The 24,683-nt window shown below is 42.1% G+C and overlaps 1 protein-coding gene across 1 annotated transcript in view; it reads right to left on the bottom strand.

Annotated features, from left to right (window-relative positions):
* Nucleotides 1-7,461: 7,461 nt before the first annotated feature.
* Nucleotides 7,462-24,683, bottom strand: part of LOC309562238 (calcium-activated chloride channel regulator 1-like) — a 61,281-nt gene continuing 44,059 nt past the window's right edge. The window contains exons 9-14 of the mRNA XM_082266359.1: nt 22,929-23,035; nt 18,070-18,291; nt 16,375-16,645; nt 12,883-13,047; nt 9,907-10,131; nt 7,462-7,898 (exon numbers count right to left, since the gene is read on the bottom strand). Coding sequence (XP_082122485.1) covers nt 7,477-7,898; nt 9,907-10,131; nt 12,883-13,047; nt 16,375-16,645; nt 18,070-18,291; nt 22,929-23,035 — 1,412 coding nt within the window. The 3' untranslated portion in view covers nt 7,462-7,476. The remainder of the gene's footprint in view (nt 7,899-9,906; nt 10,132-12,882; nt 13,048-16,374; nt 16,646-18,069; nt 18,292-22,928; nt 23,036-24,683) is intronic.

Below are 24,683 nucleotides of genomic sequence, written 5' to 3'. Positions count from 1 at the left end.
CTGACTGTGATAGGAGAATTGTCAGTGCCCAATGCCTATCATTTAGTCACCAAAATGGTTCACAGAGATTAGATAGTTAGCTCGGCAGGGTTTAATTGCTACCTGTTCCAGGAGAAACCGTGAGATGCTGAGTTAAGTATGACCCTGATGGCTCGAACCACAGCCAAAGAATGCAAAGCAACCTCCTTTCGGATGCTTTGGCTTAGGACATAAAGGCAACACAATATCTTCATTTAAGTGAAACCCCGAAACGACCTTAAGAACGAATGACTGATAGGGACGTAGCACCATTTTGTCCCTGTGACAGGGTAGGCAAAGGAATATTATGAATATTCTCAAAGGGCGGTCTTTGAAGGACTGACAGCACCAGGTTAAGGTCCCATGGGACCGCACCGGCGGGGCCAGTTGGTGAACCCTCTGCACAAAGGTGTGAACCAAGGATTTCGCAGCCAACGGCCTCTGGAAGAAGATTGCCAAGGCTGAAATCTGGCCCTTAATGGTACCCAGAGCCAAACCGTAGCAAATCTCGGAACCTTCCAGGTGAGACGAGAAGCCAACAGGTCCACATCAAGGGTCCCCCGCCAGGGACATAGTTGTTGGAACACTTCTGGATAAAGACACCATTCGCCTGGGCACAGAGCCTGGGGACTGAGGTAGTCCACCTGCCAATTTTCCACCCCTTGAATGTGCACAGCAGAGAGCGCTGGAACAAAGCGTTCTGCTCACCTTAGAATACTGGCCACTTCTTTGGCCGCTAGGGCACTCCTTGTGCCCCCTTGGTGATTGATGTATGCCACGGCCGTGGCGTTGTCTGATTGAATCCTTACCGGACACCCCTGCAGACGATCCATCCACTGGGACAGGCATAACCTGATTGCTCGAATTTCCAGGATGTTGATCGGCAGACTGGACTCCTCCCTGGACCAGAACCCCTGGGCCGTTGCCATGCCCAGGACCCCTCCCCACCCGGAAAGGCTGGCATCCGTGGTAACCACTGTCCAGAACAGGGGGAGAAAGGATTTCCCTTTGTCGGAGTACAGGGGAGCGGAGCCACCAAAGCAGAGATCCTCTCCCACCCCGATTTAACAGAATCAACTTGTCCAGAGACTGGGGATCCTTGTCCCATTTGATTAGAATCTCCTTTTGCAAGAGTTTGGTATGGAACTGTGCGAATGGAACAGCCTCGAAGCTGGAAATCATCAGGCCCAGCACTTGCATGCAAGTTCTGAGAGACGACCGACGGTTGGACAAGAGGAGCCGAATCACATGTTGCAATTTTAAGAGTTTTGTTTCCGGGAGGAACACCCGAGCTGAGGCTGAGTCCAGAGTCAACCCCAGGAAGTCCAACTTGGCGGACGGAATCAAGGCGGACTTTTGAAAATTCAGAGTCCAGCTGAACTCCTGCAGAGTTCTCACTGTGATGTCCAGATCCTCCTGCAGAACAGAGGATGATTCCGCCCTCAAAAGATCGTCCAGGTACCCCAGTACCAAAATCCCCTGCTGTTCTGAGCAAGGGTATTACTGGAGCTAACACCTTTGTGAATACCCGAGGAGCGGAAGCGAGACCAAAGGGCAACGCCACAAATTGGTAGTGCTCCTCGCCTATGGCAAAACGTAGAAAACATTGATGCCCGGCGTATATTGGGACATGAAACTAAGCATCCTTGATGTGGATGGAGGCCAGAAAATCTCCTTGATGAAGAGAAGCCACCACCATACGGATGGATTCCATTCTGAATTTCTGAACCCGCACAAAGTGGTTCAGGGCCTTGAGATCTAGGATTGGGCGAACCTTCCCCTCCTTCCTGGGTACTGTGAAGAGGTTTAAATACAAGCTGAAGCGTTCGGACGGTGGAATTGGGACTATTACCCCTTTTGAAAACAATTCCTGCACTGCTCCCAGAAGACCTTGAAGCTGATCGGCGGAGGGGAAGAATCTTGCCAAGGGCAAGGATCGAAAGTCAATTTTGTAACCTGACCAAATCAACTCGAGCACCCACTTGTCCTGGATAAACTAGTTCCATGGGTCCGGAAAGAACCGAAGACATCCCCCCCACCCCTAAAACAGGTGAGGGCGTCCCTTCAGGTCGAGAAGGGCTTGTCCGCGGGGCTGGAGGGACCCACTTTGGACTTACCATCACAGAGTCTTTTGGAACCCCCCGAGAAGGAACGAAAAGATTTTGACCCTTTGTCCTGCGACCCCGCGGGACGAAAGGGCCACTTGTGAGCAGAAAAAATAGGACCACACTCTCTGCTCTTAGAAACCTGCCGAAATAAGCTGCTTTTGCCTGCCGTGAGCCCCTTTACTGATCTCTTCCATGGAGGCTCCAAACAGACGGTCCCCTACAAAGGGGAGATCCGTCAGAACCTTTTTGAAAGCTTGGTCCGCAGACCAACATTTCAACCAAATCATCCGACGCTCTGCAGGTCAATGGGGCCACATCCAAGGACGCATCACAAATGTATTGCAACCCCTGAATCAACTGGTCCACCAACTCTGGCATTTCATGTGGGTGCTGACCCTTATTCAAATCCTGGCGTAGAAGTTTCGCCCACTCCGTCAGGGTCTGAGAGACCAAGGTTATGGCAAACACTGGTCTTAGGATAGAACCCGCCACGGTGAAAAGATGGTGGACCAAGGATTCAGCCTTTCTATCTAGTGTCCTCTACAGGTAACAATGTAACGTTATTCAGTCTAGAAACCTGGGAGTCCACCACCGGTGGTACCGTCAGTTTCTTCAAAAGAGACTCTTCAAAAGGATACCTCCTAGCAAAACGCTTAGGTATCCCAGCCATGTGTCTTGGAGACCCCATTGACTAGTGACAATCTCGTCAAAATAAGCGGGGAAGGAAAACACTTTAGTCGCTCTGGATGGCCTGCGGGTGCCAAATTGCACCGGAGTAGCCTACGTAGCATCCAATGACTTCCTCCATCTTTAAAGTTTCTCACACTGACAAAATCAGTGCTTCTACCAGCGCTTTCTCATGCGCGGAGGTGAAAGAGGAATCATCCTCACTATCTAAACACTCGAGGTGCGTGGACGCAGACCCCGTGGGGTGGCTAGCGTCCGCGGTGGCCATTTTAGCCTCAGAGTCTGAGGAGGTGGATAAGGCAGGTGAAGGCAGAGGGTGCTTTTTTGTCAGGCCTTTTTTACAAGACCAGTTCCTCTTTAGTCACAAATGACTGTAGGACCGCTGTCACGGCCGAGTGAGACCCCGACGATCCCCCCACTCTGAGAGTGGGTCCGGTGGTGAGATATGTTATGCAGGCTCCATATACTCTGGTGTCACAGTGCCCCAAAAAAACCTATGTATATATGCAAGTATATAGCTATAAGTTGTAAGCACCCCACAATACTGACACCGGTGGGATTACAAGTCCCAGCGGTACTGTCTGCGAAGAACAGGGCGGGAGATACCCCCAGGACTCACCACCACCACGTCTCAGATGAAATGGGAGAGAAAAGAGCGCCAGCTGCAGCATGCCGATCCCAGGAAACAGGAAGCGGCCGTGCCACCACTAGAGGTCGCCGACCACTCGCTGCTCATCACGGTTACAGTAAAATTGGCGCTACTGCCAACCAGGCAGCCACCTAAAACATGGCGGCTGAGCGGCTGCACATGTTCCCACTGCCAAAATGATGGCGCCGCCCATGGCGTGCGGATCAGCTGGGGAGCAGCCCGGCACTACACACCGCGCTGAGCGGACCGGATATACAGATTCACACACACCTCAATCCTGTACTATCACTGAAGTGATAGTGCAGATAAAACAGAGAAAATACACTTGCCAATCACCCACCATCCTGGGGAACAACGCCTACAGAGGGAACCCCAGAGGGAGGGAAGGGAGATGGGGGAAAAGTGGGGAGGGGAGGACCCAGGAGACCTACCGACCCTAGGAGGACACCGCAGACACCTCAGAATCCCGAGGGAGCCAGGGCACCACTCGCCATGCTGTAGAAGCCAGGTGGGGATTCACTCCACGCAGGTCACCTCAGCACGGGGGATGCTGCAGCCCAGGGTCATGTGCGTCCATGCGAGGTCCCTTCCGTAGGACCCTGTCGCTGCCGACCTAGCGCAGATCTGTAAGGATCTAGGATATCCAGTGCATCACCCAGTCCGGAAGTTGATTGTAGTTCTCACAGGAACAACTTGATTGTAGAAAAGGAAAACATTTCATTTAAAAAGGGAAAAAAAGTGCCTGGACCAAAGATCCCACAGAAGAAAAGATCTAGGCAGAAGAAAAGATCCTAGGAGTATACCACCTGAGACTGCCCCATGGGCGTAGTTAAGCCTTGTTAACTTTTGTTAACCCTTTTCCGCCTAGTGTCCTACTCCTAGGAAGTGCAGCATAACCCATCCCTCTAATGAAGATATGAAGCTGTGTCTGTCAATGAACGAAAGAGAAAATAAATTTTTTCATCAATTTAGGCCAATATGTATTCAGCTACATATTTTTGTTAAATAAAAAAAACCTGAATAAGTGTATATTGATTGGTTTGTGCAAAAGTTATAGGGTCTATAAACGATGCAATATTTTTAAAGAATTTTTAGTTTTTTTGTTTTTTACTAGTAATAGCGGCGATAAGCGATTTATAGCGAGACTGCAACATTGTGGCGGACAAATTAGACATATGTCATTTTTGACACTTCTTGGGGTCCAGTGACACTAATACAGTGGTCAGTGCTAAAAAATATACACTGTCACTGCATTAATGACACTGGCAGGGAAGGGTTTAACATCAGGGGCGATCAAAGGGTTAAGTGTGTCCCTAGGAGGTGCTTACTAACTGTAGGGGGGTGGGGGGTTACACTGATTGGGGTAGGACAGAGATATGGGTTCCTGCTTAACAGGAACACAAGATCTCCATCTTGTCCCCTTGCAGAACAGCGATAGGCCTTGTTTTCATAGGCAGATAGCGTTCTGCCTCTCCTGGGGATGATCGTGGGTGGCCGGCAAACATTGGGTCCATAGGACCTGCTGAGTGACATCCCCACTATCCATTCAGGGTGCGATGGCGCCACCTAGTGGCTATTTAATGAAACGACATACATGTACATCGTTTCACGCAATAGCTCCACTTTTCCGCAGTAAATACACGGCAGCCTGTCGGCAAGTGGTTAAGATAAAAAACCTTCTGACTTTATAACCACTTTAAGAGCCATAAAGGACTGCTGTAGTCATAAAAGTCTTTGTCAATTCAGACTGTTCTGTTTTCTCATCTGCATATCGAGTTATGAAAAATAGGCATACTTTAAACGTGTAGGCTCCATGGGCACTTGATTTGATGTAGAGATGAGAGTAGAGAAATATCAAGGATGCCTTCTTTTAGAAAATATGTCAAGACATGTTGCATACAGAACTGATGATTTTTGTGTTGTAGAAATAAAGGAGCTGAATAGTTTTAACTTGTAACCAGAGTTGTATAAAGTACTCGAAACCCATACTTGAGTAAAAGTACAAGTGCTCGATCAAAAAGTGACTTGAGTAGAAGTGGAAGTGCTCGATCAAAAAGTGACTTGAGTAGAAGTACTAAAGTATTCAACATTTTTTGTACTTAATTATTGCAAGTAGTTTTTTTAAAAAATTTTGCTACTCAAGTACTGAAAGTAAAAGTACCAGTAGTTTTGAAAAAAAAATTGCTACTCAAGTACTGAAAGTAAAAGTACAATTACTGTTATGTAGTTATTAAAGAAAGAAGTCAAAAGTTTGAGCATAATATTGTTTTTTATTATTTCAAATGCAGCTTTTATTTATGAATACAGTAGCATTTATTTCCGTATGCGCTGATAATACACATGTTTTGAGCTTCATGAAACCTGCCATCTACTGTTCTGGCAGTGGTAATTTTTATAATAGTAACGAGTAACTATGCAGCACAAAAAAAAATATTGGAATAGAAGTATTGAAATCATTGAAAAAATGTAGTGAAGTAAAAGTGGAAGTAGGAGAAAAAAATTCTACTCCAGGAAAGTACAGATACCGCCTTTCGGTACTTAAGTACAGTAGTGAAGTAGTTCTACTTAGTTACTATACATCTCTGCTTGTAACATGAAGGTGCATTTATGCTGTAAAGGAATACCAGACACATTTCAGCACAACTAAGTGTACCAGCTTAACTTTAAATTTATTTTCCCAATCAGTGTGACAAATTATAAATATAGTAGATCTACTGTGGGGGTAATAAAAAAAGCAGTAACAAAAATGAGATTTATGTTGATTTTAATGAAAATCACGTCTACACAAACTGTACCTATATATTTAAACTGAAGTGTAAAGTCAGCCCACATAAAAGATTATATCGGTCAATCAGACATCGGCTTCATATTTCTCAAGGGCACCAGTTATCATATCGCCCTTCTGGAGTTTTTGGGTGTTCCCCTTTCTGTATTTTATTTAATGCAAAACAAAACAATTGAGAAATCAACGGCAAAATTATGGTTTGAGATCAATGAGACCGCACTACAACTATGAGCCAACATGCTCAGCCTGCAGTTGCGGTGCGGTAATCCTATTCAAGACCCTAGTTTGGGTGGGTGGGGGGGGAGCCAAAAAAAAATAAATAAATTTTGTTCAAGAGCTGGCAGTATCGCCTTTTGAATGCCTACAAACCACACCCCAAAAAGGGATCCATCCTGGATCGCTTTCCAGAGGGGAGGTAGAGACTTCTGAACTTATCTAAAGAGAAGAACTAGACTGTGGTGTTTTCAACAGATAAAATAAAGAGCGCACTGCAAAGCAGATGATACTCAAGCTGGCTATATGGTTCATTTTTTTTTTTTTTGTTCAGCCAGCAGGCTGACAGGGTGATTGAACAAAATTCAATTGGTAGATTGACTTCTGCTCAACCACAGTGGCACAACGGATGGCATGTTTTTTTATGTATAGAATGTCAGAAAATTTGCAGAAAATCAAAGTGTTCTTAAAGTGTTTCTAAGGGCCAAAAGTTTTTTTTTATTTTTTTACCTTTAATGCATTCTCTGAATTAAGGCAGAAAACCTGAGTCCAGCTGCCCCAACCCCCCCCCCCATACTTACCTGAGTCCCATCTCGATCCAGCGCTGTGCACAAGAGCAGCAGCTCTCCCAGTTCTCTTGCTCCTCATAGGCTGAGAGAGAGCAGTAGGAGTCATTGGGTCCAGCTGCTGCCAACCACAGCAAGTGAGGAGGGAGCATGAGGCAGGGATGAGTCATGCTCTGTGTGTCTATGGACCCGCATAGTACCCCCATAGCAAGTGGCTTTTTAAGGGCACCTCAATTTTATTTATAAATAAACTTTTTTTTAATCCAAATTATTAGTTTGGCACTCTTGTTGGACCTTGTATTTATGGAAAAAAAAAAAAAAAAAAAAACTTAAACATTTTAACACTTCAACTCTATCCAACACTAAAAATTAAAGATTTTTTTTTTTTTTTTTGCTGGAATGAGGGTTCAACTCATGAAGTGTTGTATTGAAGATGATTTTGGTGTTGGCTTAGTCTGTTGTTTGTCCTTGTGTGGGACACTTTGGGGAGGGTTTAGGTGGACATGTGATGGGCTGTTTTGGGTTGGTTGTTGGGTCACATTCCTCGATGAATTTGATAGTGGTACAAGTTTTAGGTTGTGGAGTGGAACATTTAGTGATTGGCTGAGCAGTGGATCTTGGCTTTGTGGGGGGTAGGAAAGCAGCTTGTGCTATGTTAGATATGGCTGATTTCTGGAGGTTTTTATCAACTGCAATTAGAGCAAAATATAAGACTGTCCCATTTTCTGTGTCAAGGTCTGGACTGAATTGAAACTCTTCTCTTGTTCCTGCTGGGCTTGGGGTAATACTGGAAATGTCCAACACTGTAGATCCTTTGAAGTTGTCTCTGAGTTCTTTAATGTTCTTGTTCATTCTTAAATCATAAATCTGAGCTGAAAAAGATGAAAAAAAAACAAAAAAAAAACACTATCATTGAATATTTCCCAACCAAGCCTGGAGATTAGTTTGTGATTAGTTTTTGAACTGCCAAAATACTCAAATTGCAATTAACCCCCTTGCCTACCAAAGGTATGTTTATAAATTTCCTGGTATTCAAGGGGTTCCGACAAGCTCATGGCTGCAGCTGTAACCATGGGTTTGTATTAAAGTGGAATTCCACCCATTTTTTTCACTTTAGATCTATGTAATCCCCTTTACGACTTTTACCAATGGAAAGTTTTTTTTTTATTTTTGTTGCTAGTAAATATCTGATTTTCTGCTTTATTTATCCTCTTCTCACTTCCCGGTCCGGTCGGCGATTATGTCATTCAGCGATTCGCAGTGTGTGCTGGGATTTATCTCAGGGCATGAAATCTTGCATTATTACACAGGAGATGAGCTGTACTGTGTGTTCTGCCCCGCCTCCTCCCCACCTCCTCTCAGTGAGCTTTATGTATGTAGTGTATTCAGGCCGTGCTCCGCCCCGCCTCCGCCCCGCCTCCTCTCAGTGAGCGAGGACTGAAAGCATTATATCCTCACTGAGCTCACTGAGAGGAGGCGGGGCGCAGGACGGCCTGAATACACTACATACATACAGCTCACTGAGAGGAGGCGGGACGGAGCACAACCTCAATACACTACATACATACAGCTTACTGAGAGGAGGCGGGGCGGAGGCAGGGCAGAGCACGCAGTGCAGCTCATCTCCTGTGTAATAATGCGAGATTCCATGCCATCCCAGCACACACTGCGAATCGCCGAATGACGTAATCGCCGACCGGACCCGGAAGTGAGAAGAGGATAAATAAAGCAGAAAATCAGGTATTTACTAGCAACAAAAAAAAAAAAAAATACTTTCCATTGGTAAAAGTCGTTTTAAAGGGGATTACATAGATCTATGTAATCCAATTTATTAAAAATGGGTGGAACTCCACTTTAAGTTATAAAGTCCACAAACTATGACTTTCTTACCTTATGTCCTTCACCTTCTTTACCTGCTGAAGTTTTCTAAATGCACACTTCTGTGTGATTAAATACTTATGCCATTTATTCATCTGTTTCTGGTAAGCAGAGCATACATCAGATGTGGATTCCTGCACCTAATCACTTGATTGATTTACTTTGCACCTAAGGATTTATTAACTTATTTTTGTGGACTCTAATTTCACCATTGGTTATATTTATATTTTGCTTTATCACTTAGCGGATACCTTGCAGGAATGAGAAAAGAAGAAGAATGTTAGACTTTGAGGACTTGCTGGAGAATGGGCATTTAAAGTGGCACTAAACTATATCCTTATTCTCAAAAAATAACCCATACACATCCACTACTTATTGGCCCTGTAATCTCTCCTTTCCCCCCTTATTTTTCTTTGTTTGGAATGAGCAGTGCACCTACATTAATAGTCGTGTGTGCTGCTCTAAGCACACTGCAAATCCTATAGTCCATATTCCCAAGTCTATATCAGGAGTGAACAAGAGAGGGTGACTATGTTCTTACATACAGTGGGGCCATGGAGAACAAACAAACATAGCCACCCTCTAACAGGAAGAAAGATTACAGCAGCAAAAAAAAAAAAAAAATAATGGGATATTTGGAGAAATAGATTTTTATAAACCAGAGTTTAGTGTGACTTTAAAAGCTATCTGTGGCCTTTGACCCCTAGCAGCACTGGAACCTGTCCTTTGCTTGATACTACCAACCAAACCTAAAATCTCAAACTGAATCCAACGTTTCTGAAAGAAAAAGGACATGGCAAATGAAGCCTGGTCCTATTATGGATAATCCAATACTAAGCACTGAAAGAAAAGGTGCTTCTTATACTGAATTTTCACATCAATTAGGTAGTTATCAGTCACCATACATACATAGTACCTACAACTTAATTAGCTATCGGCACATAAACAAAAGATGATTTCACAACTTCCCCTAGTAAATAATCAGTAAATAAAGAAACATACCAGTTCCCTGGTCCATATCATCACCGGTTGCAGTCCATGATAAGATAACGCTGTTGTTTATAATCTGAGCTTCCAAGTCTGTAATTTTCCCCGGTGGATGGATATCACCTACATCAGCTACATCAGACACTGTGAAAGAGCAGCCAATGCTGGTTAGTTTGAATCTTCCCAGTACAGGTAGAACATTATCGCCCAGAGGATCTGATGGTTTCATAACAACTTTACCTATAAGAACATACCAAAAGCGAAAAATCATGAATTAATTTGTGACAATGTCAAATCCTCTTACAATTATTAGACCATGTCAATCCCATCGAACAATATAATAGAGCACAAATACACAAAAAAAAGTTGCTTTCAAATCTTGCAAGGCTACTTAAAAACACCTGCTCTTATTAAGTAAATACAGGGATTTAGACTCGGTTCACATTACCGCTACTTGTCAGGCGACTTGTCAGCCTGACAAGTCGCTCTCCCTCACGGTCCATTGACCGCTACAGGACCCGTTCTAATAGGAGCGACACAAGTCGCTCCGACTTAGAAAAAGGGTCCTGTACTACTTTGGGGCGACCTGGAGCGACTTGCATAGACTTCCATTATGTGAAGTCCATGCAAGTCGCTCCGAAGTTGTGGTGCATGGTAATGCTCAAGTCGCCCCCGAAGTCCTGCAGAATCGTGTCGCCTTAGTGTGAACCGACTCTTAGTCACACCATATGGCCATATTATGCTTAAACTCACCACTACGTCAAAGTACCCCATTTTCAGTGGGTCCTACACTATTCATAGCAAAGATAAATCCCACTTCTCAGAACCATAGGGCAATACTCACTCCTTCCATGGGAGAAGTTTGCTAGCTGCAGATTCCGCTGCTAAAACTGCAATAAAGGGACCACTCCTATAACTACTCACAGGTGGACAATGATAATGAGATATTGGTGTGGGAGAGTGGGGTGCTCCACCCAGAAGTCTGGTCAGGACTATCTTTTTGTTACATGTCAATCCGAATTCCTCTGAAATTTAAAAATCCCTACAATAGAACTGTTAAATTAATCATCAACCACGGTAGATGTGAAGAGACATGCAGAACACAGGTCATAAAATAATAGGTAGTTTCATTAAAAGCAAAGAATGGCCCTAAATGTATTGCTCATGCTCCGATGTTCTTGAGGATATGTAATATGTGTAGCCCAATCATTTTTTGTAATGCATTTATGATGTTACAATCGTGTACCTGGAGGCAGGGGTCTTTAAAATATGTTTTATTTTAAAGTATATGCTACTTTTTGTTAACATTTAAAGTGTTACTAAACCCAACAGTAAAATCAGTCTGTATATGCAGTAAAGCATGCTTGTTATACTCACTGTGGAACCTAAGGGCCTAATCCTCTGCATTGTGTAAAAAGACTGTTTGATCCTGTATGCACAGATCCTCCTCTTCTTCCACTGACTCCAGGCTGCACATGCTCAGATTGGTGTGTAATTCTAGAGAGGTTCTTTTTTTTTTTTTTTTTTTTTGGGAGAGTGCATAATTAGTACAGGGCCAATCAGCACTGTCCAGGCAGAGGGTCAGGAGTTTTGCTGCCTCATAAAACAGCTCAGTGCAGTATAAAAGCTCCTCCTACAAGCTTCCCCGGAAAAGATAGAAGTCACAAGACTGCTATATACTGCTGATGAGAAAAGGTATTTAGCAGTTTATATTTACTAAAAGTATTGCATTTCCATTTTTGTACACTGTGGGAGACCAGATATAATGAATGCAGAGTTTAATAATCCATAGTGAATGGGTTTAGTAACATTTTACCTTTATTGCCAACACATAGGGTGCCAGTAGCCCCCTATGTGATAGCAAATTGTAATGACAGGTTCTCGATTTATTTACTAAGACATCAGGGGTCTGTTAGACCCCTGATATCTCCCCTGCCCTCCACTGAAGCTAATGGAGTACAGATCATGCTCCACCAACTTCTTTCCCAGCCACAGCAGCTGGGGAACATGACAATCCAAGCCCAGAAATGGCTATAATACATCATAATATAAATCACTTTTGTGTTTATTTACCAGAGGGGAGATGAGCGAGTACCATGAAATGCCCAGTGACAGAAAAAACTGCCAGAAGTGACAGATGCAGTTTGCAGAAGACAGAGAGAAGGACCTGGACACATACTGATGACTGAGGCAGGTACGCAGTACACACTATATGCTTTGTTTGTTTTGCAATTTAAAGGTTTGCAAGCACTTTAAAACTACACTACATTGGGAATATTACTTGCCCCGTAAGGCTAATGCCCCGTACACACGTACCGATTGTCAGCCGAACGATCGGCCATTTTTTGTCCAGTGCTGTCGTGTTGGTTGAAAAGTGCTCAAGACTGCACACGAATTTTGTTGGCCAACAACAACCAACTTCAGAAGTGATGTCATGTGATGGTTAACTTTCCGTGTGTTCTTTCTTCTCTGAGCATGCCCAGTCTTGCTCATCTGGCTTTTGTCGGCCAAAATCTGTACTGACTGACGAACAATCGGGCGTTCTGGTGACGGCCAACAAAAATTTTATAGCATGCAGACCAGATTTTGTTCCGCCGAAAAGTCGCAGTCGGTTGTCGGAAGCATCATACTAACAAGCCGACAATCGGCCGATCGGACGTTGGCCGAACATTTACGGCCGACAATCGGTACGTGTGTACGAGGTTTGTGTTTAAACTTGTTCATGCCTTTAAAATGATCCATAGTGGATCCCTTTTTTCTTTTTTTGTTGCCAAGCAGACATTTTTTTTAAAGTTATGTAAAGTTTGTTTTTTTTTTTTTAGTTTGTACTATTATACTTTTGTATTATTATATTTTTATTTCAAATAATAAAAAGAAAAAGACACAAATATAAATAAAGCCTTTTTTTTTTAGCAACCTATGCATACTTAGTATGGAGAATCCTTTTTTTTTTTTTTCTACCTTACTTTCTAATTGCCACAAATGTCTCACCACTTTCCACAAAGCCTTGTAAGTAGAGAGCACGGCCCCTGGGATGTGTCAGTCTGCATTCACCATCTTTGCATTCCACCAATACTTTCACATTGTATCTCCCATTTACAGGGAATGTAAAGAAATACTTGGAGTAGATGCCGTCATCCTTTGCTATATCAGCCCCTTTTCAACAAAAGATTACAAAAGCATAAACCATCAATGAACCCAAAATGCAGAAAGGAAAAAAAAGAGAAATAATGGAAATCTGGCATACAACTCACATCGGCTATGTCATCTATAAACATGACAATATTTACATGATAAGAACAGCAACTTGACATTGATAGGTAGCATATTTGAGTTTAAAAGCTTGCTAGAAGCAGTGGTTTAGCTGTACAACTCTTAACTTCTCTGGCGGTCTGATTATGTCTGAATTGTTTATCTAAAAGCGGTACATTGTTTTGCATGGAAATCTGTTGTTTCATATTTTAGGCCTGTAATTCTTAGGAATAACCCACTTAAATCTGTCCAAACAATAGACTAGTAGAAATCCCGGATATGATAAAGTTTGAAACACAAAATCATAAATTATAATATAATAATAATACATTTCATCAAATTCTTCATTGTTTTCAAAGTGGAGATATTTCATTATGAGGGAGAATCTGTACTCTGACATGACCGTGCCAAAAAATGGAGTGGCAAGTAATGTATTGGTTGTCCAATACCACTTCTGTAGGGGTTTCCCTACCACTCCCTGAAGAATTATTAGGTCCAGAAATTTCCAAATGTCATCTTTGGTCACTGGTTCCCACTTTCTGCATCTTGCAAACTTTCGATGCGTAGCCAATTGTTAGAAACATAGAAACATAGAATGTGTCGGCAGTTAAGAACCATTTGGCCCATCTAGTCTGCCCAATATATCTGAATCCTATGAATAGTCCCTGGCCCTATCTTATATGAAGGATAGCCTTATGCCTATCCCATGCATGCTTAAACTCCTTCACTGTATTTGCAGCTACCACTTCTGCAGGAAGGTTATTCCATGCATCCACTACTCTCTCAGTAAAGTAATACTTCCTCATATTACTTTTAAACCTTTGCCCCTCTAATTTAAAACTGTGTCCTCTTGTGGTAGTTTTTCTTCTTTTAAATATGCTCTCCTCCTTTACCGAGTTGATTCCCTTTATGTATTTAAATATTTCTATCATATCCCCTCTGTCTCTTCTTTCTTCCAAGCTATACATGTTAAGGTCCTTTAACCTTTCCTGGTAAGTTTTTTCCTGCAATCCATGTACTAGTTTAGTAGCTCTTCTCTGAACTCTCTCTAGAGTATCTATATCCTTCTGGAGATGTGGCCTCCAGTACTGCGCACAATACTCCAAGTGAGGTCTCACCAGTGTTCTGTACAGCGGCATAAGCACTTCTCTCTTTCTACTGCTTATACCTCTCCCTATACATCCAAGCATTCTGCTGGCATTTCGTGCTGCTCTATTACATTGTCTTCCCACCTTTAAGTCTTCTGAAATAATTACTCCTAAATCCCTTTCCTCAGATACTGAGGTCAGGACTGTGTCAAATATTCTATATTCTGCCCTTGGGTTTTTACGCCCCAGGTGCATTATCTTGCACTTATCCACATTAAATTTCAGTTGCCAGAGTTCTGACCATTCTTCAGAATCTTTGCTCTTTTTACCGGTTTGTCTCTGTAACTACTTTTTCAATAACCTCATCGGTCAGAAATAATTGTAGGTATGCCAAGGGGTTGTCATGGTCAACGTCAACTTTCATACCAGGTACTCCAGTAAATGGGAATCTTGGGGGCGCTGCCTGATCCGTACCGCAGTCAATAGAGCACCAAGTTCTCACATCGCTGAGTCCATTCACAGAATCATCGTTGTTGTCACTTTTAGTACCTGATGACGAATTTTCCCACAATTCACTATCGCTCAGTTCTTCAAATAATTCTGATTCACTGTCTCTGTTTCCAGTTCGTCCAAAAGGACTTTTGAGCTAAAAGAATGCTTTTTGGACACCATGGATGTTCTCAATTTTCCAGGCACAATGAACCGCAAAAGTACAGGCAGGGCAGTGGAAAAGCCACTAGGTGAAAACCTGTGGTGAAATGGCATGATAAAAAGTTGTAAATCTAACAGATTTCACTGTATCATGTCATTTGTTTTATTTATTTTTTGAATCTCCCACCAGTTCACCCCCCTGCGTCGCGCCGCTCGCAGGAAAGGGAACTGGAAGACAGGTGACTGCATTGGCCGGACCACACAGCGAGGACAGCGGGAGGATGGCTGAAGGATGTAGTGGAAGGTAAGTGTAATTGTGGGGTAATCCTGAGTGTGGCTTGGGGTTACCGCTTTTGGCACTTTATATTAACCCCGAGCCACACTCGGGAATACCGCCAGGGAGGTTAAAGCAAACCTGTCCGCCATTTTAAACTAAAATTCCTGCCTTGGTAGCAGAGAGTCCACTATTACCTACTGTTCTTTGCTCACGCTGATTCTGGCTCGGTTCACATATATGCAGGATGGGAAATGCATTGAGTCCTGCGTGTTTCTGGCATCGCATTGAAATCACACAGCATTTATGCGAACCGCAGCAGGTGTCAATGTTAAGTTAACGACACCCCAAAACAGTTGACAAAACGCAGTGTGATTGACAATACGGAATCACATAGGTGTGAACACCCATATAATCTGATTTCAGTGCGGGGGAAACAAAAGGGTCCTGCACCTTTTTTGTGCAGATGTGGTGTGATTTAAGCCATACAAATAAATGGCTCAAATCGCACTGCACAGACATAGCATGTGATTTGCACAGGAATGCATTTCGATTTCTGTGTGCTACACTGCTAATAAGTGAACCAAGCTGTACAGTTAATAAACCATATCTAAAGACACATTTTTTTTTTTTCAGTTTTGGATAGAGTAGGCAAGGGTTAAGACCCTCATTTTTTTCACTTCCTGCCCTATAGACACAGCAGAAAGTAAGAAGAGATCTGTTTAAAGTGCGTGTGTGGGGGGAATATCTCTTCTCATTTGTCACCAGAACAATCCTTTATAAAGCATACATTAATTTTTTTTTTTCATTGTAGTGTACAATGACTGGCATCACAATGCACTGCATATAGAGTAGTGTGTTGCCATGTGTTGTGATAACATGCACATTGCTCCAATGCACTGGTGTAATGGGTCTTTAGTGGCCATTTTCTTGGACCCTTTTTGTATACAGATCACTCATTGCAAGTGCATCCAGTACATTTTTAAAAGTGGCCTGGGCCAGAATTACAAAGCAATGTGAAGAATGAAAAACATGAAAAAGATAATAAAATGCAGAAAAAAATGAATTATATGAGAATAAAGGCACATAAAGTTCACAACATGGGAAGACAGTGAGGTATATCCATAGCAAAATGATCTATGTCCACTAGTGTCTTGAATTCATTCTGTATACTGGTATAAGTTTGGCTGAACTTAAGTAGAAAGGAATGGAAATTACCTGCTCCATTGTCCAGAAGTTCAAGCGAAGTCAGGCTGCCATTTTCTGGAGTGATGATGGCAGTGACCTTTGCCCCCTTCACTGGCAGTAGACCTTGGCTTACTGTTGCATACACAATCATTGTAGTACGGTAATTATTTGTGTCCTTGTTCATGTGAACATCTACAGAGATTGGTGGGACTTTAGCACTTACAGCTTTCGATGTCACTATCTGACCTAAGGCCTGGCTGGATGTATAGTTATTGCATAGGCCATAGGACCAGACTCCAGTCTACAAACAGATAATAGGGATTTGTTAAAGAACCAATGTATTTTAGCAAAAACAAATAATAATAATAATATACAGCATATAACAATATGTATAATATATAGTGTGTGTGTGTTTATGAGTGCAGTTATGTACAGGAATCATAGTCTATAATACATTATACTAGGTTAATTAGATCCTATCTAAATTGGCCCTACTATGTGTATGCATGAATGTGAGTTATAAATGATTGGGATTTTAATCCAGCGCAAAAGGTATGAAAATATACAAGAATAAATAAGTGAAAAATGGAGCTGCTGCCTACCCATCTCCTTCCCCTGAAAGAAGTAGGTAGTAAAATCAAAAATGAAAGGGTAATGGCGCTGCTCTAAACTAATAGTTGGTATCCCCACAACTGTACTATAGTAGGTACACAATTTTAACAAAGAAATGATCTAAAAAATCTTAGATGAAGTAATAAAAATGACTGTGTGCTCAAAAGTGCTATGCATGTAAAATGATATTATTATCTATATAAAGTGACTGTGTGTTTAGATATAATTGTATAAATTTGCAGCGTTTAAAAACAGACATCTAATAGTACTATTAATACACTGTTCCAATATACAATATTAATAAATAAATAAGTGCAAAGATGTTGATATAAGATGAAATACAAATATGCATAAAAAAAAATTAATGAATTCCCATCAAATAAAGGTGACAAGTGCTATTAAATTCCATCAAGGATATATATAAATAATAATGAAAAAAAGTGTCAAGTGCTCTTCACAGTGTTTCAAAACTTGTATCCGTGTTTACAGTGATTTTGTCACTTTATATAACCAACATAAGAGAACTATTAATAATACTGGTTGACAACTTACAAGTGATATTTGGGACAGGCTAATCACTGTAAACACGGCAGCAGTCCCTACGGGGGCAGTGCTACATTACATAACTGCATTAATTTGTGTTTTTTAATATCAAACAATTCAGCTTTCAAGTGGGAAGAAATATCATAACTCTCTTGCAGAGATCGAGCAATGCCATTTCAATCTATTTGCCCATACCATCTTCATGCCACCAGATATTGGTGGAAAGAAAAATGGATTCCTTGGTAAAAACCAGTAATACAAATTGCAAGAACAACCTTGCAATGAACACATAGGGAGGAGATTTACTAAAACTGGTGCACACAGTATCTGGTGCAACTGTGCACAATAACCAATCAGCTTTCAGGTTTTATTGTCAAAGCATAATTGAACAAGCTGAAGTTAGAAGCTGATTGGCCACCATGCACAGCTGCACCAGATTCTGTGTGCACCAGTTTTAGTAAATCTCCCTCATACTGTCCAAGAATGTACTCCATCCTTAATAAAACATTTGCAAACACGTTATTTCTTAATAACATTTTCAACTAATAAAGAAGGGAAAAAGTATATTACCCTGGCTGAATCGGGAATCTTCAGTCTGCTTAGGTGGGAAGTGTCATGGATAGTGAAATTTTCTGTTGAATACAAGTTTCCTGCCGGATCTGTCAGCTGAATATGTGGTGCAGCTGACTGCCAGGTAACAGTGAAGAAAGTCTCCGAACCCATTATACTGTCTACTAGGACAGTGCCATTAAAGCAGAGGCCTGGATTCACATTTGAACTGATGCTTTCTAGCTGTAACATGAAAAAAGGAAATATTTAAAAGGGTCTATTATCTATGTCAGAGCAGAACATTCATATCAACTTTAAGACAAGAGCAGTTGGTGCTTTTCAGTGCTGCAACAGTTTAAAGAGGATCTCCAGGTTCTCCCCAAAAATTGTAAAAGTCCTCACCCGAGCCGATTCTTCAGTTGGTTTTGGGTGCAGGTGGTGGCATCTTAAGTAAGGGAAACCGACAGTGAAACCTTGCCGGGTTCCTACTGTGCACAAGCTCTAGGACCTGTGATGTGTCCCAGAAGGCTGCGGGGGAAGCTGAACTTCCAGCTTAGATTGTCACGCCGCATGTGCCTGGAAGTGGTAGCAGGTACCTGTCAAAAGCAGATACCTGCTCCCCCCCACCCCCAAAAAAGTGCCAAATCAGGCGGAGGGGAGGATGCCAACAAGCAGAACTTCCTCTTTTGGATGAAGTTCTGCTTTAACTATCAGTATTTCTTATTTGTAAGATATCCATCTGCATCTTATACCTTTTACCTAACCGATTGCCAGCTTTAATGGCTATACTTAAGAAAAATAAAGAAACATATTTGAAAAGGTACAGTATTTTGCTTTCTACCTGCCAACTAACTGATCTGAAATTCTTCAGTTTTGTGCTCTTTTTTAACCACTTCTGGACCGGAAGGTTTTACCCCCTTAACCTCCTTAGCGGTATTCCCGAATGTGGCTCGGGGTGAAATTTCAGAGCCATTAGTGGTAACCCCGAGTCACACTCGGGGTACTGCTAGGAAAATTGCTGGATCCTGTAAGAGAGGGTACTCACCTTGTCCCCGGGATCCAGCGATGTATCCCGGCAGTGTGCGGCGACCGGATCTTCTGCCCTATGCTCTGTGCCCTGGCTTCCGTCTCCTACGACGTGACGCTCGCAGGGGGGTGGAACTGGCAGCAAATTCAAATAGTAAAACACACCAAACACACTGATACATATAATAAATATATATACAATAAATTCACATTAGTTTGCCCCCCAGTGCCCTTTCCTGCAGTTTTACTGTACTTATATATATATATATATATATATATATATACACACACACACACATATATGTATATATACGGTATATATATATACATACATACATACATACATACTTGTTTATAGTTATTTATTATATTATAATTTATGATTTTGTGTTTCAAACTTTATTATACCCGAGATGTTATAAAGAAGAATGCACAGTAAAAAAAAAAAATCATATGTAAATAGTTGGATTGGGCTGCTTGTTCTTAAGAATTACATGCAAAGTAATGGTACCGCTTTCAGCACCTAAAATCAGAAACAATCATACCGCCAGGGAGGTTAATGAGCAGGCCATTTTTTTGCGATACAGCACTGTGTTATTTTAACTGACAATTGCGCGGTCGTGCGACGCTGTACCCAAATAAAATTGATGTAATTTTGTTTCTATGGTATTTGATCACTGCTGCGATTTTTATTTTTTGTGCTATAAACAAAAAAAGAGCGACAATTCTGAAAAAATATATATATTTTTTACTTTCTGCTATAAAACATTCCCAATTTAAAAACATTTAAAAATCTATTTTTTTTCATCATTTTAGGCCAATATGTATTCTGCTACATATTTTTGGTAAAATAAAAATCCCAATAAGTGTATATTGATTGGTTTGTGCTAGCGTTATCACGTCTACAAACTAGGGAAAAGATTTATGTTATTTTTATTTATTTATTTATTTTTATTTATACTAGTAATGGTGGCGATCAGCGATTTTTAGCGGGACTGGGACATCGCGGCTGACAGATCGGACCCCTAACTGACATCTTTTACTCTTTTGGGGGGACCAGTGACATTACTACAGTAATTAGTGCTAAAAATATGCACAGTTAACGTACTAATGACACTGGCAGGGAAGAGGTTAACACCAGGAGCAATCAAAGGGTTAAATGTGTCCCTAGGGGGTGCTTTCTAACTGTGCGGGGGAGGGGCTTGCCGAATGAACACAGAGAACTGTGCTAAATAGGAGAAACACTGGATCTATGTGTTCATTACTTACAGAACAGCGGTCTGCCGTGTTTACAACAGCAGACCACCGTTCTGCCTCCATGGGGAGCGATCGCGGGTGCCCAGCAGACATCGCGGCTGCTGGACCCGCTGATTGGCTCCCCCTGTAGCCAAGCAGTGCATGCGCCCCTACTAGTGGTCCTGCAAAACAACGTACAGGTAGGTCGTTTCACGGGACAGAGCCGATCTGCCGTAGTATAAGTACGGCGGCTGGTCGGCAAGTGGTTAAAACCTGGAAAGCATGAGTCTTGTATTAAAGTCCAACTCAAGGCAAATATATCTTTTAAAAAAATACTCCTTTGGCAAGTGTTAAAAATAAAAATAAAATAATGTTAAGACTATGTAGTCAATGACAGTTAAGACTGCAGTACTAACCTTCTGTCCAGAGCTGTCCCAGGCAGTAACCCCTTTTTACAACAAAATGTTGCATGGGTTAAATGATGCCCGGGGCCCTTCACTGTAAGATTGAGCAGATACTGTGAGTGTCAGGTGTCACCACAGGGCATTTCACTCACACTGTACTGATGCAGAGAAGCTGTGCTGAAGCGATTACATCAGCAGCACTCACCACATCAACCAGGATCCCCCAGCATGGGGAAGTGACTGCCCTGAAGACATATAGAAAATATTCATTTAATAGAGAAAAAAATCATAACATACTGCCCAAAGAGGGGGGGGGGGGGGTGGTAATTGGCCTATTATTATCTCTAACATATACCACACTAGATAAAGTACTATGCCAAATGCACACAAAAATACAAAAATGCAGCTACCACCAGAAATGTATCCCTGAAGTATATAAGCAGATTCCCCGCAGACTGCAGGAAGACTGTGTTGATGTCATCCAGTGGATAGCCAAACAGGTCAGAAGCTAGAATCTACAGTAAGTAAAGTTTATATTTATTGCTAATTGCCTTATTTGGAGGGTTTTGAATTAGAGTTTTTTCTTTACGTCAGGGTGGAGGCAGGGCCATCTTACCAAATGGGCACGCCGGGCAGTTGCCCGGGGGCCCCAATTGCCCAGGGGGCCCCACCTGCACAGCAACTCAGCCCCAGCCAAGCATTAGTCCCGATTCCTGTGTGCATCCCCCTGCCGAATTTAGCAGGTGGCAATCGCCTGTCGGCCCTGCGCTGCTGTCAGGCCACTTGGGCCATGGAGGGGGAGCCCACAACTGCAGGAATGCCTGTCCGCCTCCATGGGAACAGGCACACACAGGACAGTCGAGTCTGACTCCTGTCCCTGTGCGTGTTCACCGAACCCAGCCGCCCAACTTGGAAGCTGTCATTAGCCTGGCACTGCTGTACCAATAAATATCGCCTTATTGATAATTTGCATTTTTATTCTTGTGGGTGATTGTGTAGGTGGGGCCCCAGTGCACTGCATTGCCCGGGGCCCTTTAATGCTCTTAAGATGGCACTGGGTGGAGGCCTAACAAATGCTGAATAGTTTAAGTAATAGGTCCTGTTTAAGTGACCTTGTCAATGGGCTTTGGGCTTGTGTCGGTGGCAACAAATTTATATCAGTTGGAGATGCTTCTGAGATCATTCAGAATTCAATGACAGGTGCATTTAACCTCTTTTTGACCTGTTTTAGCACTCCTATAGACTTCAAAGCCCTCTTGAAGGGGACAAAAGCCAATGGACACAGGCCCTATATTGAATCTTTTACTTTTAAGAAAAATCTAAAAATTGGTTCCTTTTAAAAGAAGCTTTCAACTCTGCTGTGTTAAGGTGCTACAGCCTCCAAGAGAATCTCTATCATTTGACTATTGTGGAAGAGAGATTTATCTATGATTACCACCACAGCACAGTGAGTCTAATTCCTGCAAGTCCAAGGCCTCCACAACCTGATCCCTTAGATATTATCATCAAGCCTATGCAGGAAGAAAATGAAAATAACCCTGCCATGTCATGTGTCCCCCCCCAAAAAAAAGCTATGTTTGTGTATGTACACAAAAGTATGTAAGAAAAATTGCAGGGGTAGGGTTGTGTTCCAGGGGGTCTACCCAACCTAGAGTTGGGCTTTAAATTGGTTGTAAAGGCAAAAGATTTCTATGCATTAAGGCTCCGTTCACATGTAGGCGTTTTGGGGGGTTTTGAGGGCGTTTTTCTGCTCTAGGATCAGCTCTCAAAACGCCCAACAAGACAAATCCTATTAATTTCAATGACCTCTGTTCACATCTGAGCGTTTTGACGCTGTGAGCAAAACGCCCAACGCTAAAAAAAGTACATGAGCTTCTTTTTGGGCAGATTACAGGTGTTTTCCATTGGTCTCTAGTCAATCTAAAAACGCCTGCACAAAAAACGCCTGTAAAACGCCTGCAAAAACGCCCATAAAAACGTCTGTATTAGCAACGCCAAGATGTGAACGTAGCCTAAAGTGAAAAAAAACCTTCTACAAGCAGGTCCCCCCCCCCCCCCCAGCTCCCTCTAAATATTTACCTGAGCCCAATCCCAATCCAGCCGAGGCTCTCATGCACTTTACCTTTTAGATGCGACCTGCACTTTTTTTTGTGGTGTATTGTACATTATAGATTGCACGCACACTAGTTAACTGTAGTTAAAAATTGACATTACCTGATTAACCCTTTGAGTGACATCCACATTTTCATTTGAGATTCCAATAAAGGCATTAATGAGATCATTGGACTGAAGATTATCTGTTGCAAAATATTTCAAACCACCTGAATAAAGAGTAAAATTACTGTTATTAGGTATTATGTTTTGTGTGTCATCATCTTGTTGTTCACAATACTCTGTGGTCTATTATTTCATCTGTCACATCAGTCTCCAACAATAGAAAAAAAAAAAAAAAAACCACAGGCCTCATTTATGAAAACAATTCAGCAACAAATTTTGTTGCCATTCCTAAGGCTGCTTTTATATGGGCATTGTCTGGTGGCAAAACCTGTTGCTTAAGGCTTGCTTTTAACCTGCCTTAGCAACTGTCAAAACCAGGCAATAGCCACCAGACATCCCCATACACATTGCTGTGGTTGCAAAACTGTGCTTTGCAGCGTAGCAAGGATAGCAAATGTTGAATTCCCCAAGCAATACTGCCTGCCATCACGCCCCATAGAGTGGCTGCACCACAACTTTGTCCAATGGACATAGATGCAGCATGGTGAATAGAGATTTGTCTTTCTTTCTAGATTTAAGGGCGTTCTGTCTATGTCAGCGGATTGCGCTTTATACTGTTTTTATACATATTTATGTTCTTTTTGGAGTATATCCTAGTTCTGGTCACTTCACGATAACATTGCTGACCGGGGCAATAATTTACTGTCCTCATCTCTCACTGAAGGTAGGGTGTTTTCTTTTATACATATTGGTATATATCTAGGGATTTCTTATACAGGTGATTTTTTGTTTGGTTATCCATCTCGCTACACCAGTCTTTGTTATCTCTTTTGGGTTTTTGATTATCGCTCCTCTGATGCTTTTCTCCCCCTCCCCCCTTTTTTTTTTGTTTTAATATATGTTGATCTTCCTGAATCTTGATCCTTGATTTCTCTTATACATTACTATGTGTTTTTGTTGGAGATGTGTATGTTACTATCCTGTTATTTATATGATTTTACTCAAATATAATTTTTTTACCAAAGAATATTGAAATTCATTTGATTGTATTTTATGCTCCTAGTGGTGTCTGTTATATCTGTTATGGGATCCTGAAGAAGCCCTCCTCCCTGGGCGAAACGCATAGACCCAGCCTCAGATTGACCCACATCTGATGTTTAACTGTTTCTGTGGAGATACACTATATGATATGATGTACTCCATATTATAGTTATTTGTTGTACTTTTTACATAACTTTTTTGATACTAATAAATACTAATTTTTATGTGAGTTGTAATGTAAATGCCAGACACTATAGAAATCCCTCTTCACTCATCCCTTATCTCCTACGGAGTAAGGGGGTGAATGCTCCCAATTTTTTTAGTTTTTATGTGGAGCGCTGCTTGCCCATGGGGTGTTCCATCTCTTGTTCGTTATTCAAGACTTTTAGTTCATTCTTCGAGTGGGTGGTCTGGGATGTGTCTGGGATTCCATCTGTCATTCACTGGATTATTTCCTGTGTATAGGCCCTGTGTCCTCCAATCATTGCCGTGTTCTTCTGGCAAAGGTGCAGTATGGCTGATCATTTCGGCGTTCCCTTGGCTCCAGAGATAAGACGCAGGGCCCTTCTATGGCCCAAATTTTTCTGGGTTTAATTTTCGCTTGTCATATTATGCCTATGGGCCAGATATTTAATCAAAGGTTGGCAGTGGCTACGGTGGGAGTTAAGGCTCCTGGGCATCGCATCCGATTTAAGAGGAATCTAAAGGCTG

This window comes from Pelophylax lessonae (genome assembly GCF_965119305.1).
Source record: "Pelophylax lessonae genome assembly, chromosome: 8".
Taxonomy (NCBI): Eukaryota; Metazoa; Chordata; class Amphibia; order Anura; family Ranidae; genus Pelophylax; species Pelophylax lessonae.
The sequence above is the reverse complement of the archived record's forward strand: the minus strand, read 5'-3'. Positions and strand labels throughout refer to the sequence as shown.